Consider the following 16,526-nt stretch of genomic DNA (forward strand, 5'->3'; position numbering starts at 1 on the left):
GAGGAACTGTATTGTGAAACAAATCTTCTTGCTATGTTTAACTAATGGATTATTCTTTTGTGGCATTTAGTATTTTTGTTTGGACTTGAATAAATAAATAGAAAAGGGTTTTAACTGTACTGTCCAAATAACAATTTATTGGTGACTGGACTCATTGTTACAGTATTGCATAAGTGAAAATTATTCTTATGAGCCTGTTGGTTATCTCAATAATGCAGTTGTGCTTTTTTTATTTCAGTTGTTTCTATCTAACTGCTCAAACCTGCCAGCTGTGCTTGCATTAGAAGGGCTTTAGGCTGTTGAGTTAAAAATACATATAATCTGTTTTTTTTTTTCATGCAGCATATATCGGGGCTGAGAAAGATCCTAATACTTTGGGTTTGAAAGACATGTCCTTTGCATCTCCTGTATTGAGGTTTTCTTTGTTTAAGGGGGGAAAAAAAGTGAGTAAGAAATAAAGAAGGAATTGGCTTTGCTTACGTTTCAAAATTCTGCTTGGTGAAACCGACTGGGAGAGGATGGATGTTTAAGACACTCATCAAGATATTATGACCATCCGTAGGTTGAGACAGTTGTTGGGTAAATTGACAAAATGTATTTCCTAGAAGACCTCACAACACTGGAGAGCAAAGGAGGCTGGACAGAGTAAAACTTTTATTCACTGCGTCTGCATGGAAGGAGTTCATGGATAGGGAGATGGCTGAGGTAAGAATCAAGGGTTGAGTGTCAGGCTCTGTGAACTGAATGTTTCCTCCTATATCCTTGTGCTCAGCTGCAGTCTCCTCTCCTTCACTTATAAAGTGGTAATTTTTTTGTTGCACACTGAAATGAGTGGAGAGATTCTTGTTTATATGTTGAGGAGGGGGCAGAGATACATTCATGTGATTGTGCTTTGTATGCATAGAAGTGTAGGGCTAGAAAGGTTCTCTTGGTTCCTCAGGGCAGATCCCAAGCAGGACTGATGTGTCTGAAGACGTGGAAACCTCCTCTGGCCTAAAGCACATCTGTAAGAAGGCAATCAGTTTAAAACTGTCTAAAACTGGAGTGTGCAGCTCTGACAGTGATTATGACTCTACTTAAATGGTGGAAGTGGTTGAAATCCAAATGACAGTGTTTGTATAAATACATATGTGTTGGTGAATAAAGTAAACTAAAAAGCCTCAATGTGCTTTTCATACACAGGGTTAACTTTTTTTAACTTTTTTTCTGTTTTGCCTTCAGAATGGTCTGGATAGTGAGTCTGTATTTTCCTGCCAAATAAATTACCAAATGTCTTAGTTGAATAGCAAGTTACTGAACAGGCACAGTCTGAGAATTGTGGAGATCTGTCATTTGATTTAAATTTGGTATTTCAATATCTTTATAATTTACAAAATGCCAGAATACTGAAGGAGAGGAAAAGAAGGTGAAGCAGATCTAGCAAAGATCCGGTGGAAATAATACTTGGTTTATTTAGCTTTGGCTTGCATTGGTTACTTTTGTAGCAGTAGCCACGCATGAGCTTTTAGCCTGGTTAGAGATGGTGGGGATGTACAGCAGTGTCCTCACTCTGGTGATTAGGAATTTATCCCTTCCTTTTTAATCTGACTGTGCCTGATGTCAGTCACAGCAAACTTGAACCTTGTCATGGTGGGAAGTGCCACAGCAGCAGGTGTAGCTCTGACCTATGAAAGAGATTCAAGGAACTAGGGAAATATTTAATCCACAAGGAATTCTGCTCTGTGTGCCTGTCTTCTGACTGTTACCAGAGTAGATTGCTTTTTCTGTGCAAGCTGCAGTGTAGATGTATCCTTAAACACTCAGAAATGAGAAGGTTCCTTTTCTGTTATAGTAATTTTTATCTTACTAGGACAGTTCTGTTCCAAAATGTCAGTTCATGTTAGGATTGTCCATCTGTGTTACCATAGTGAATGGAAAAACATCTCTAGCAGTTTTTGAGGAGCAGTATGTTAGGCTTGGACAAATCTTACTGCAGATGATCTTCTGGTGGCCACACGGAAAGAACCTGGCAAGCACCCAGATCCCCTTTTATAGAGAAGCATTAATTGTCTGCAGACTGCTGAGCAAGAAGAATTATTATAATGAGAGGATATAACTGTTTGTCTGCTCTTGCTCCTCTGCAGCCTTCACATGCTTTTTTTGAGCCAAGGTTGACCTTGGTATGGCTGTGTAAGCACGTGGCATGAGGCACTGGGAATTGGTCATCTGTACTTCTCTAACTGGTAAACCTATTCTGCTAGCAAAAATGAGGATTTCCTTTGATCAATTCTGCCCCAGAGCGTTTGATGCCTGCCTAATTTCATGGCTTTGCAGTTAAGCAGTGAGATTTCTGTGTGACAGTGTTAGAGAGAGAGCCTTTTTCACAGAGTGCAATTCATCTGTATGCACAGGGTCAGCCTGAGATTTAAACCCTCTGTAAGACCTTTTTAAGCTCCTTGGGCTCAGCTGCTCCGTAGATTGCTGCCTTGCAGAAGTGAGGGAGTTTGACATGGTAAGAACAACGGGTAAATTATTTTTGCAGAGGGTGGGTTTTGGTTTTTTGCTTTACTCTGTGGATATTTTATTCTTGGGAGATGATGACCTGCTACAGTCTGGGAAATGTAAGCTTGAATTTTGATGTATATTCTTTTTGGATGCAAATCACTAAGGACTCAGAATTGCTTTGCCAGACTAAATGGTGTCTTTATGATGTTCTTTGGAAGCATTAACAGCTTCTACCTTTGTTTAATAGTTTCCCATGTTGAGAAGGAATAATTTGTTTGTACTCATAAATGTTCTGGTTTGTTCTTTACCAGACTGACCTAAAAGCTTCTGGTAGTTTCTGACTTTTTGAGTAGTTTGAAAAATGCATCAGCATAAATGATTGACTCCTACCCCAGTATTTGTTTTCTTAAAATAAAAGTTTTGCTAATTAAAAGGTAATTAAATTATTTCCTGACTTTTTGTTACTGTGGGAATACTTTGTTTTGGTTAGGTAGTGATGAAAGAAATCAAATTCTTTGAGTCAGCATTTTTCCCCCTCAGTTTGAGGAACTGATCCGTATCGTTTTTAAGGCTGTGAGGTTTTTGTTGTGTTTGGAGGTTTTGTTTTGTTGGTTTTGCTTGGTTTCTTTTGCAGGGTGGGGAAATGGTGTTGGAACGTTTTTTAGATTTGGGGAACTCCAGAAAGACTATCCAGTTCTCCTGGCCCATAAGTAAAATATTTTCACAAGCTTCATCTGCTTCACTTCAGTTTTGCTTATGTAGTATAGCTTGGGAAAAGTGTCTTATGGATGCCTGAAGTAAAACTACTCTGGGTTGCTTCCTTCCAGCTCTAGATGGGATCTCCTTCCGGGACTATGAAGGCTTTTCTGGAGTCTGCAGAGGCCTAGAGGAATCCAGTAAATTACCTTAGAGCTTTTCCTTCTTTTCCTATCCCATCTGTCTTCTTTCTGTGGAGATTATCTGTAAAAGTGACTGTCTTGGTGCTGTGTGTTGTTCACTTGCATCCCATGTTTTCTGGAACTCCTGGGACATTCATGTGGGCAGTTCTTAAATTTGGGGCAAGAAGAACTGAATCACGTAGCTTTTTTGAATCTGTGCTCTCTCATTCTATGCTTTAGGATAGGAGCTGAGCTACAAAATTGGACACATGTGGACCTACTCTTGGGCAACTGGCTCAGAGTGGCCCTGCCTGAGCAAAGGGGTGGGACTAGGTGACCTCCAGCCAGAACAATTCCATGAAGAATCAATTCCCTGTGTAGATATATTTAATTATATAGTTCATGTTTAATTCAAGGCAGGAGTACTAGAAATATACTGTTGTGGAACAGAGATAATTATATAGCTATTCTGAGGAAAATTAATCATTTTTACCTTTAATTGTGTTGTGTCACTGGGCTCTTAGTGATTGCTTGCTCCATATTTTAATGCAGTGGTATCCAAGTTAAATGTAAAAACTGGTCATGTTTACTTTTTGAATGGGACAGTTAAAAAGGATTTACTTCTTTTAAGGTCTGTGCTTAAAGTTTAAGCTCTAAAAATAATCTAATGGAGGAGTAACCTATTGAATGTATTTTGCAATGTAGAAGGTAACAGGCAGCACTCTTTTCCAGGTAACTGGGAATGGGCCCTCAAGGATGCTGAGTCTACAATGGGAAGTGTCACACTTCGCTATTTCTGCTATGGGTGCCTCTTCACATCCGTGACCTGGACACTTCTGCTCTTTGTTTATTTCAACTTCAGTGAAGAGAACCAATCCTTCAAGAATGTGCCCATCAAGGGGCTGGAACCTCAGAGGCCATTTCCAAAAAAATTCTACCCCCGTTTTACACGGGGACCAATTCATATACCTGAATTGCAACAGAAAGAGAATAAAATAGGAAACTCTTTTGGAAATCATATCCAGGATCCAGTAAAAGGGGAGATAGAATTCTCTCCTGAAATGGGTAAGTGGTTTTTAGTGTTGGTGACAAACTTAGTAAAACAACAGGAGAAATGAGATTTTTTTTTTTTTTTTTTGCAGAAAACTATCTCAGGGAAAAGTGTATAATGAAGAAGTTTTCTTTGTTAAAATGCAGGTGGTATTATTAGTCTCTTCATTAGGAATTATTTGACATTTATTCTACAGTGCTTAACTCAAAATACACTCTTTCTGACATTTACATCTACGCTGTGTAAGTGCTGATGAAGACTGGGTTACAGCAGGGTCTGCCCATGATGAACTGAATCTTGCTTTCAGAAGGTTTAGTATGTGCTTGTTTCATATCTTACTCCTGTTTTAATTGGGCTCAAATACATAAGCTTTAATTAGCTACAGAGGAACTCTACTTATATGCAGTAATTAAAAATAGCTTGATATCAATGAGCAATGAAGAGGGCCCATTAATTTGGAGAATATGCTTTGGAGTATGACTTAATCTACAAGAAATGCATGTGGGACAAACTTAAAATGCAAGACTGAGATGACAATGGTTAGAGGCAAATTCTGCTTACTTTGTACCAGCAAAGGTCTGTGTTTCATCAATAAGGTGATTTAGTTTTGTGTTCCAAAATAAAATGCTTTGTGTATTCTAGTGCTTATAGCATATTCATTGCTGTGTTTAGATGTGTAAGCAGGCACATTGTGTACTGGCTTAAATCTTGATTTGAGTCTGGAGGCAGAAGTGTTGTGGCAGAGTGCTGGGGTATTGGTTTCTGCTGCTACTTGGGAAATACAGCACAGAAACAAACCTTCACAGTCAGGGTCTAATGCTCAGATCTCAGTGAAGTCCCCTGTCAAGACTGTGGACAAATGGTGTATTACGAGCTTTGTGAGTTTCTAGAACTTTACCAAACTTCACTTTCTGAGCTGGTCATTAGACCTTTTTGAATGTTAGAAAAATGGCAGTTCATGTTGCTCTGTGGCATCACAAGTGTTTTTCAGTTCACTGCAAAAAGCCTGATTGCCAAGTGAGGTGGAAGCCAGTCCAGAGGTGGCCATTTCTTTCCAGCTATTCAGTCTGGGCCAGGAAAGAAATGGAGCTTTTTAACTGAGAAGTCCTTTGATCTTCAAACCAAGTGACTGGTTTGGTTGGTGAAAGCCAAGGGGAGTTACAGTGCCAGGATAAATTCTACAGGAATCATCAGGACACAGCTCTTAAGACGAGGTGTTGTAGGAAAGGGCTTCCTGCAGTCTGTCTGGGGTAGGACAGTGATAAACGCACAAAGCAAAAAAGAAAATTAACTGAAAGTTGGTGTATGATAGTCAAAATCAAACTGTCATCTGGCAGGTCAATCTGTCTTTTATTTTTTCATTAATGTGTGAGAGCCACATAACACTGCTTATGTAAAGCCTAAACTGAGGTTTTGATTGCAAGCCCCTTATTTTCTCCTGTCTGCTATTTGAACTGAAATCATTCAAGTCTTTTGCATGCATTAGATACTGTTCTTCATGAGATGGTTTTAAAAACATTAGCACTCCTTGAATATATTCATAAGATCAAAAAAAAATGTAGTTAGTGGTTGGCTATGGATGGATTGTAGAATGAAACATTTGAGATGTGTTTTAAACTGATGCTTGGAATTAAAAAAACATTTTAAGGTGACCACAATATATTGTGCCACTGATTATGCCAGAATAATGTAGCTGGGTGTCTGAACTGACCAGCTGGAGATATTCTTTTGGGAATGGATGTGGTTCATTAGGGGACTGACTGACCTGTTTAGTCTGCTGGGGCTGGAGGAGTGACACTGCCACTGTAAAGAGACTTCATTCCTACCTCCACAGCACAGCTCATCCACAGTGGGAGCGCTCAGCCTGAGCAGCACAGCCACCAGGCACTGTGTGGGTGTGTCCCATTTATCTCACAGACATCACTATCCAGCACTTCCCACTTGGTCCTGCTCAAATATCAGGACATTTACTCTTGAGCTGTTTGATTGTGCAGCTGCATTGCCATTGCTGAACTCAAGATTAAAAGCCACAGGGTGGTAAATGTAAATGGTAGGAATGTGGATGGAATTCCCTCCAGAATGTCACCTGATACCTGTGGGTAGACTTTGTCACTGAGACACAGCTGTGCTTCAAAGGCCCAGAAGGTTTACTTGTTTTGAAGCTTTTTTCCATTTCAAACTTTTTAAATTACTTCTCTTTTACTCATCTTCTCCAGGCTTGAGCTCAGCTGGCTTTTGCATAGCTGGTGAAAAATGGAGAACACGAGGTGTGGAGACAGGCTGAGAGGATTGAGTTTATTCTGCCTCCAGAGTGTATGGGATTATGATAAGAAATTGAAGCGAGGGCATTTCACTTATGGAAGAGGAAAAACATTTTCAGCGTGATGGTGGCCAAATGCTTGAACAGGGAAATAAGAGGTTGTAGAATCTCCATCTTTGGAAATACTACTGAAGGCTTTCAAAACTTAACTGCACTGGTTCTGAGCAACCTGGTCCAGCAAAAGCTGGACCTGCTTTTGGGAAGGAGATTAGACCAGGTGTCCCTTTCAATCTGAATTAGTCTGTGAATGTATGAAACATATTTTCCTAGAAGTATGGTAGCATGTAAATGAGGAATCCTCTTGTTAACTATTTTCTACAGATTTTGAATGATATAGAAATGATGGGCAGTGTGAAAGGAGATAAGTTACATGATCCTTGCTCACTTCCCGTACTGGAATTTCAGTACAATTGCCTCTGTAGCTTGATAATAACTGAGGTGACAGGCATCTCATTCTGTGGAGCCAGCTGAATAAAGAAAGTAAAAAATAATCACTCTGCAACCTGAATTGTTGCAGAAGTGGCTAGAGGCACAGGTGGTGGCAGACACCAGCTGTTTCTCCTTCGTGGAGTTGTGTGAAGTGCCACAATAGTTGTGTGAAGTGCCACAATTCTGGTTCTGTTCACACTAGTGAGTGCATGGCTCAGTGAGAGAAGCCCATGGCACTGAGTCAAGGCAGGAAGGATGGCATTTGAAAATTTCATCTTGGCTTATATCAGTGTCCTAATACCAACAGTTACTTCTGCCATACTTAGTAACAGTTGCCACTTCTGCTAAAATAATCAATAAACAGCAACTCTGCTGGTGTTTTACTTGCTGTCAAAGTCCCAGGTGAGATAAACAAAAGTTTACAGTTCTTGTATAGCTATATTTGTTACCACAGACTTCAAACTGCATGAAATGGGAGCTGCTATTGTGAGGATTTTTGTACCATTCTAAATGTATTTCCTCACGCAAAAATCCCATTACACACCTGTCACCTGTAGGGATAGATGCTGATTCATTGTGTGCCAAAGTCTATCCTCTGTTGCTTGTTTGATGTTGGTTTTAGGTGGTGCTAAGAATTACAGGCTATATGAGCGAAGGTAGGCAATAAACACAAAGGAGGCAGCAGTCTTTGGAGAAGGATTTAATTTTATTACAGCTGCAAGGGCTCATAAGTGCTGCCTGTTTGTGAGAGGGAGCAGAAATAGTTGTACAAATACACATTTTGCAAAACCAGAGGAATTTTTGAGAGCATAATGGGTTTTAAAAGAAGTTAAAGCATGTTTCAATCCTTGATTTATTTCAAATTATGTTTTTGAGCCTTTTAGCTGATCTTGGCATGTTTCTTTTGCAGGAATGATTTTTAATGAAGAAGATCAGGAAGTGAGAGACTTGGGCTACCAGAAGCATGCTTTCAATATGCTTATCAGCAATCGACTGGGATACCACAGGGAGGTGCCTGATACCAGAGATGCAAAGTATGTGCTGATTTTTGGAAAGAATGTGGAATAGTTTGATGTGCTCAGTGGCTTGTTACACCTGATGTGGTATTTAATATTTTTGGTGTTTCTGGTATTTTGGTATTTCTGTCATACATTGTTCCATCTCCATGTGTTGCTGAAGGTGGATTTTTCAGCTATTTAACAGGAGTGCTTGAGGTTAGGATTTCTATTCTTTGGTCTTTTTTGTCTTTTCTTACTGAATATTATTTCTGGAGATGTAATTTTTTTTTTTTTGTGAGATGCTAAAGGTATATGATAGGCTGTGCACTGCTCAGAATATTTTCTATTAAAGAATAGATATTTTTCTATAATCTACTTGGTGCATATAGGGGAGGAACAACTTAGCTCTGTAACAAGAATAAGAACTCCCAACACTGAAAAATAAATAAACTTGCATAAATTTTTCTAGTGGTTTCTCTGGTGTGAGTGAATGTAATGAATTGTACTTGCTGATTGAGAATTGAGCTCATTCTAAGTAAATGAAAGTTTTTCTTGTATATTTCTGTGTTTTAATTTATAATTTCTTATTTTGATTGGATCCCCCCATGTCTGCCACCTTCATATGGCATTAATCTGTGATACTTGGCCCTATTAGAAGTAAGGACAAGTTTTGAAAAGAAGAAGAAAGAATGATCTTTTCTTTGAGTGGGATTCATCTTGCAGATGAAGATGCTTAGATAACTGCTTGTTAGTCAGTTGTCTCTGCTTTTATTATAATTAGCAGAGATCCAGTCAGTGGAGTTAATGAAGCATGCAGAGCTCTTCAGCTGACAAAACACACTTGACAGCCTTAGGGTGAGCTGAACACTATTTAGACTTCACTGACAGCAGTGACTAGACTTCAGTGTCTTAATCTACCCTCTGAATCCCAGTGCTGGTTGTGTAAATAGGTATTTAGCACCAGTGGAGGTTTTCTGGGATATCCAACTCTGTCTCCAGCAGCTGGCTAATAAAGCTGTGGTATTTTTGTGGGCCCCATGTCATATTTGAACTGTCTGAGCTACCTGATGTGTACTAGACTGTTTTTACAGCTGAAACAAGCCCTCACTATCTTCTGTTGTCTCTTGAGGATCTCTGGTTCTTATTCCCACCTCAGTGCATGATATCCTGTTTCCTAACAAGCAGCAGTGTTAACTATGAGTGTGTGTTATGTGGAAAGTAACTTACTATGCTGAGCCCTCCTGTAGCTGTTACATGTCTGGGCTCATTATGTTCACGTTAGGGGCTCCTCCTACGCATTTAATGCTTGTTATTTGGGAAGCTTCAGCAGTGACCCAGCTCTGTGGAAACCCCTCTGTAAACAGTGACAAAGACTCTGTGCCTGTTTGCAGATGCAGAGAGAAGTCCTACCCTGCTGATCTGCCCTCTGCCAGTGTTGTGATTTGTTTCTACAACGAGGCGCTCTCTGCCCTGCTCCGCACGGTGCACAGCGTCCTGGACCGCACCCCCGCCCACCTCCTGCACGAAATCATTCTGGTGGATGACAACAGCGAATTGGGTGAGAGACTCTTTAGGAATATTACACTACTGGGCCATCCTGGCCTTTATTGACTGGATAAAATTAATTGTGGAAGTCATGGTGTAATACCAGTTTGTACTGCAGCCCGTCACCAGAGTGCCAGCCAGTAGAGATGGGTAGTGTCCAGCGATGCCCAAGGTGATATCCTTTTTGCCACTCGTGCCGTTTTACTGAGCTTTGTATAATACAGGCTTTAACATTCAAAATCAGGTTTTGAAGCTAATAATCATTCTATCAAAGAATGTTAGGGGGCTGCAAGGGACCTTAAAGATCATGTAGTCCCAACTTCGCTGCCATGGGCAGGGACACTTCCCACTAGAACAGGTTGCTCAAGGTCCTATTCAGCCTGACTTTGAATGCTTCCAGGGATGGGGCATCCACAGCTTCCCTGGACAATCTGTTTCAGTGTCTCACAACCCTCACAGGAAAGAATTTCTGCTAAATATCTAACATTAATTTTCCCTCTTTTTCAATTTCTACTCATTACTCCATATCCTGTCACTACAGTTCCTGGTGAGTCCCTCTCCAGCTTCCCTGTAGGGTTCATTCAGATACAGGAAGGTTGCAATAATGAGGTTTCTACACAATCTTCTGTTCTCCAGGCTGAACAACCCCAGTTTTCCCCTGCCTTCATGTGGGCAGTGCTCCACTCTTATCTCACCTCTTGCACACACTGATGAGTGAGGGACATGAAGCAGTTGTTTATAGTTTGAGTTTTCTTAGCAATTCCTCCCTTGGGCTGCTGAGGTGCTCAGAGCAGATGACAGAGGCCACTACTCGCTGTGAATGCATCTGAAAGGGGCTGGAGGCGCTCCTGGCTGCAGTGGCAATGGTTGCTGTGGCACGATGGAAACAGTGCTGTGTTTTGTACTTATTTGCTCAGCATTTCGGAGTGGCAGCAGCTGCGGCCGGGGCTCAGCGTGGCTCTCCAACAGCCTCTTGTGGCCACGCTGGGAGCGGCTCTCCTGGCTCTGGGAACAGCCTCTGCTCCAGCAGGCATGGAGGGCCTTGGAGGAGTACATTCTGCAGAGTTGCTCTGCTCCTGTTGAAGGATTGCTGCTTTTTCTGTCGATTGACAGACAAGGCAAAGACAGACACGCAATTCAAGCATTGCTCTCAAAAAGCCTTTCATGTTGGCCCTTCAGAAGCCAAATGCCTTTTGAGGAATGTGCTAACATAGCAGTTCTTGCCAGCATGACTTTGCAGGTTCCCTGCTCACCTCTGTTCAAGTCCACAGCTTTTTGCATTTTAAAAATCCTTTTTAGACTGTATTTTTATTGAATACAATATATATATATATAATTGTATATATAATTATAGCTCCCTTGGTCTCATTGTTTGGTTTCTCATTTAAGGTCTCACTTGCTCTTAAGAGACTGATTAGATATGTCTGGTGTAGAATGCCATTCTCTTGTCAAGTTGCTTTCTCTGAGGTCATCTCAAATGTTGAGATACAAGAGAGAACAAAGATGGAACAGTCTTGCTGATAAGAATGTGTAGTAATTAAAAGCTTGTTTTGTTTTTTTGTGTTTTGGGAATATATGCCTTGCTATAAAGTGTCTTGTCTAATTTGTTTTGTATTCAGAGCTTGCCTTACTTCAAAACTCAGTCTTCTGAATGTGAGGGTGCATTTGATTGATGCCTGTGTTGAGGCAGTAATACCATCACTCTTCTGGTCTGTTGTTAAATTGAAGCAATTAGTGGATTTGAACCAAATCAAGTTCAAAACATTCAAGTAGCTATTTTTGTCATTCTGGCTTCAGATGAACTTGTTCTGAGGCTAAAGGCAGGAGGAGGTATTGTTTATGCAGAATTACTGCTCTTGATGCTAATGATCGTGTGTTTCTGCTGCTGCTTAATTTTAATTGATGGATTCTTACAGCAGAAGAAAGGTGGGGACTGGGGATGGTTTGGGAACTGAGGAAATGGATAAAAACTTTGGCTGTGTAATGGATATCATGAGCTCAGGCAGATTTCTTGATCTAAAGATTAATATTCCTTCCAATGCCAGCTTTCTGAAGCAGTGTTCTAGGTGAAATTTTCTCTAGCTCTTCACCTGCAGATATGAGAACTGTGGTACACATCAGTGCCGTTGTGCAAACCTTGGGCCTTTCCACCTGATTTTGCCTCAAAAAGCTTCTTAGACTCAATTATCAACAGTTTTACTAGCCAAGCAGGCACTGCCGTGGCTAGCTGAGCTCACTGTTGTATTTTTTTTTCCATTCCCTGAAAGGCAGGATTTCTTTTTCTGGTATAACCTCTTTCTTCCTGATTTAGCCTTAAGCTGTTGTGAAAAAGCCTGAGGATGAGTTTTGAAGGCTGTCACTGGAACCATTCTTCTGTGTAGGAGAGATTGAGGAACAGAAAAGGAGCCAATTGTCTGCAACTCAGTACTTTGGAACAGTTTAAAATAATAATACTCCAGACTCCCATCCTAGGGCCCATTTTGCCTTTGTTGCCTAGATATGGAAGAAGGTAATGCCTAAAGTAATTTTTGAAGACTGGCTAAAAGGGATCAATTCTCTCTTTGAAGGAAAATTTCTCAGGCTAGATTGAAGCAATTTTTTGTGTTGTATGAGAAGTAGTCAGCTTTCCCAGTGGACATGAAGGTGACACACAAAAACCCATCAACAGCAAAAATCCCAAAAGTGTCCGAGACAAACGTGCCTGTTAAGAATGATCTGGGATATGAGCACAGTTGCCAGCAGAATGCCATTTTTTGTGGGTCAAAACTCTACTGACCCTTCCATTCCTGCTCAAGCCAATGTTGTGGACCTGGTTTAGCTCTTGGTGTGACATCTTTTCCTTTCTTTTTTTTCCCTATTCTTTTCAGAAGTTTGCAGATGTGAAACTCCTTCCTTGCTTATTTGCCTTATCTGCTGTAAAAGTTGAATTTGATAACTAAGCTTTTCTGCTTTGTGCTGTCCCATTGTTTCTGCAGGTGTACACTGTTCTTCTCTTGCTATAATTAGTGGAGTGAAGAATGATTCAAACAGGATTTTTTTTTTAGGTTTGGAAATCTGCTGTGCTTGTTTGGGTATCACATTTGGGTAGCACTTTTTTTTAGGTTATTTAATCAATTTTCTAGGAAATTTTCTCTGAAAACATTTTCCCTATTGTCTCTGACCTATGTCATTATTCCAGACCAAGGGAAGGAATTCCTGTGACCCAAGTGAATTCTGTCTGTATCTCCCCAGAGAGTTTCCTTAGTCCTGGAGTATTCTCTAGCATCATACTTGCTGTGTGTTACCTTCTCTACTTCTGATCCACCATGTTTCCTTGCAGTGCAAAGACTGAGATCTTAACATTGGGAATGGCATCTGGGAATCTCCTGCCTGAAAGTTCTTATTCCTCCTTAAGGTTACAGCTCTGACTTGCACATATATTCCCTTGGCATTTAATCTTGTTAACAGCAACTTTAATGTTTGAGCTGACATCCATCAAAATAATGTTTATTTTGGCATATCCTCTGAAAGCCTATCTGCCTCTCTATACTAAGGTTCTCTATGAAGTCTCAGTTGGGTTTTTGCTTTTTTTTTCCTCATTTTATATTCCTCTTCATTTCTCCATAAGCTTATTAACTTATGCTTTTCCATTACTTCAGTCTTTATGTGTACATCTTGTCTTCAGTAGTTCTGTTTCAATGTTAGAAACCATTGACCTTGGGTGAAAGAAGTATTGTTACTCTTAAAATTGCCATTGATGATAGCTAAGTTACAGTAGTGCCCATAGACTCCAGTCTGCACTCCTTCAAAAGCATAGGCTTGCCAGCAGAATCTTTGATCCTTTTGGGTTTTAGAAAAGCAACCAGCTGTGAATATTTGTTGGTATCTGTTGTTCTGTCAGTTAAGCAGGCACAGATAATATAAGGTGTCTTCCTGTTTCTTCTGAAGGGTGTCAGCATTTGTTTTCATGTATGGAATGTAGTAATTTAAATAATTTGCCTGTGTGAAATGTTTATTGTTACATGTGTTGCAAATGCCAGTCACCATGAGAAGAATTTGGAAATTTGTTTCTTTGAACAGCAATTTTTTTTTAGTTTAGTAGTTCCAGTTAACTTGAGTAGTGTACTAAAGGCATTGCAGGGGAAGTGCAGGATGTGGCAGTACTGTCCTTATGACACTCTTGCTTTGAAGCTCTGCTGTGTCAGGGTAATGTTTTGATCAAGATTTTGACCATTTTTGAGTTAAATATCTTGAGATTTTAAACAGAGCTTTCAGAACTTCTGTCCTGTTGTTGAACTTGTTTTCCCTTTTGCAGCTGACTTGAAAAAAGACTTGAGTGAATATGTTAAAACTCAGCTTCCCAGAACCACAAAATTAGTAAGAAATGAGAAGAGGGAAGGCTTGATCAGAGGAAGGATGATTGGAGCCTCTCATGCCACAGGTACCATTGCTTTTTCTCTTTTCCTTCCTTCCTTTGACAATTAGTTGATTGAGTGACTTATCTTTTTGTAGTGCACCTTTTCAGATTTTTGATGTTTGCCCTGTGGTTACTTTAGCTCCCTGAAGGGGGTCTCCATGTCATGCCGTTCTTAGTATTATCCCAGATCTTTCTTCTCCTGCATTATCTCAAATGATAACTGAAATTTAGATCCAAATTTGAGTGGTTTTTAAACCTTGAGACACTTTGAGCTGTTGATTATTTTCCTTTTTTTTCCTGCAGACATTTGCTTTCAATAAAATGAGGTACTTTTTTAGAGTAGGTAAGTGAATTTGTGAAACAAAGCCGGTATTGTTCCCTAAAAAACTACCTCATTTTATTGAAAGTTAAGAACACAAGTTATCATCATCCCAAATCTTCCCCTGCACTATATCTCAAACAATGACTGCAGTGTTTGTGAGACAATGTAGAGTTTTTCCTATTCTTGCCCTGAAAGAATGTTGTTTCAGCAGCATCTCCATGTAGTCAAGATACTGTAGTTGCAGAACATTTTTTGCAAGCTTATGTGCAAACTTTTCTCTAAAATGAAATCTGTTCCATTTTAAGGTACACTAATCTGGTTTTTAATGCTCAAATCTAATAATGTTTTTTGTATAAGCTCTTCTGTTGAAGTGAGTGTTAATTGGGAAAACCAATATTTGGCGCTTTATAAACAGCAGAGAATGTGCTTTCAGTGAAATTCTCTGGCATCTGAGAAAGTGTGTGCTACTTTCTTAAATAATTTTGAGTGGCAGATAAGTCTCTTAATTGGTGTTTACTCATTAGTATTGTAATGGTACAATCCAGAGATAAGACTGTGTTTGCATTTTCCAAGCTGTGCTAAAATTCATTTCAGTTAGTGCAATTTTAATAATTTTATTGCTCTTCTGAACTGCAGGAGTTCCATCCCCATGCCCAGTCAAATGTGGGGTGACTTGTTATATTTGCATGCTCCAAAGTTGTTTTCTTTAAAGCTGTTTCCCATCTCTTCCACATTATTCTAGTGCTACATAAATTTTATGTTGTGTCACAAAGATGCTGGTGCTTTTTTAGACCAACTAAAAAAAGTTGGGTATGTCATAGAGCAAACTATTCTTGCTGACTGGGGCAGGTAATCTCCATGTAAATTGCCAAGTATTGCTTTTTCTAATGCAGGTGTGTTTGCATTGAATTGCATGCTTGTGTTTCATGGCACCGTGGATCTTTGTGTTGTGTGCCCTGCAGGGAAGGTGCTGGTGTTCCTGGACAGTCACTGTGAGGTGAATGAGATGTGGTTGCAGCCCCTGCTGGCTCCCATCAGGGAGGACCCCAGGACCGTGGTGTGCCCCGTCATCGACATCATCAGCGCTGACACCCTCACCTACAGCTCCTCCCCCGTCGTGCGGGGGGGCTTTAACTGGGGCCTGCACTTCAAATGGGATCTCGTTCCCTTGGCAGAACTGGAAGGACCCGAGGGAGCCACTGCTCCAATCAAGTAAGGCTGCTCCTCTGTGGTGAGAAGCTCTGTGTAACACAGGGATGATCAGGAGCACTTCCTAAGCAGTAGAGCATGTTCTCTGGTTGTGCAGGTTTAGGAGCAGGTGCCTAACCTGCCAAATATCTGCCTTGCTTATTTCACTTAGATATAGGGAGTGGTAACCACAACTATTTCACTTTAATTTCTATTATTTAACTGTGATTTAGATATATCTATTTTATTAGGTCAAGAAAGCACACTTCTAGAAAATGCTTATACAAACAGCAGCTTTTGCTGAAGACAAAATTCTGAGGGAGCTTATGGTAGTTTTTACTATATTTGTCCAATAATTTCACTTTAGAGCTATGCATTGATGTTCTTTCCAGTCTGTTGATGTGCTTGGCTTAATGATAATACTGTCTTTGTTATAGGACAGTATTCCTATTAATACGCATTAGTATTAGCCCGCATTCCCACTAATACAAACTATATAATTTCTGTGATGAAGTGCTGAAGAATTACTAGATTGGGAAAATCTGTTTGTGGTAATAGGAATTTGTATTTGAGGTCTTTTGAGAATTGTTTTGAAACAAAATTCTCAGTAAATTTTCTAGTAACTCTTGGTAATACTTTCTAGTTGCAAGTATCAATCTCAGTACAGAATTCAGGTTTATCAGGTGGAGGAGCTTTCCATTTTACAAAATAACTTCGTGGATAAGACTTTCCAAATGAATCAGAAATTGGGTGTATTTTCATTTCTCTCTCATTCCCTTTTCTTGGACTGTAAATGAAGAGCGTTTCTGCTGCCATAAACAGTTCCAGCACAGGTTCTCTGCTGTCATCTGACAGCTCTGCAGTTGGCCTTCCCATGTCTCCCCATCCCAAGATTTTGTCTGAGAAGCCAGGAAA

At 40.1% G+C, this 16,526-nt stretch overlaps 1 protein-coding gene across 8 annotated transcripts in view; it reads left to right on the plus strand.

Annotated features, from left to right (window-relative positions):
• The window catches only part of GALNT11 (polypeptide N-acetylgalactosaminyltransferase 11), a 46,644-nt gene that overhangs the window by 11,682 nt on the left and 18,436 nt on the right, over positions 1-16,526 (plus strand). For 4 of the 8 annotated variants that reach the window (XM_085572938.1, XM_085572932.1, XM_077789393.2 and 1 more), the window contains 5 exons: positions 4,095-4,427; positions 8,073-8,196; positions 9,552-9,718; positions 14,000-14,125; positions 15,386-15,635. In XM_085572938.1, the coding sequence (XP_085429064.1) occupies positions 4,133-4,427; positions 8,073-8,196; positions 9,552-9,718; positions 14,000-14,125; positions 15,386-15,635 (962 nt within the window). In that variant the 5' untranslated portion in view covers positions 4,095-4,132. Of the gene's footprint in view, positions 1-2,459; positions 2,492-3,311; positions 3,381-4,094; positions 4,428-8,072; positions 8,197-9,551; positions 9,719-13,999; positions 14,126-15,385; positions 15,636-16,526 lie in introns of those variants that run through there. The other 4 variants (XM_085572934.1, XM_085572935.1, XM_085572933.1 and 1 more) reach the window with 3 other exon arrangements.

Source organism: Lonchura striata, chromosome 2 (assembly GCF_050655825.1).
Source record: "Lonchura striata isolate lonStrDom1 chromosome 2, ASM5065582v1, whole genome shotgun sequence".
NCBI lineage: Eukaryota > Metazoa > Chordata > Aves > Passeriformes > Estrildidae > Lonchura > Lonchura striata.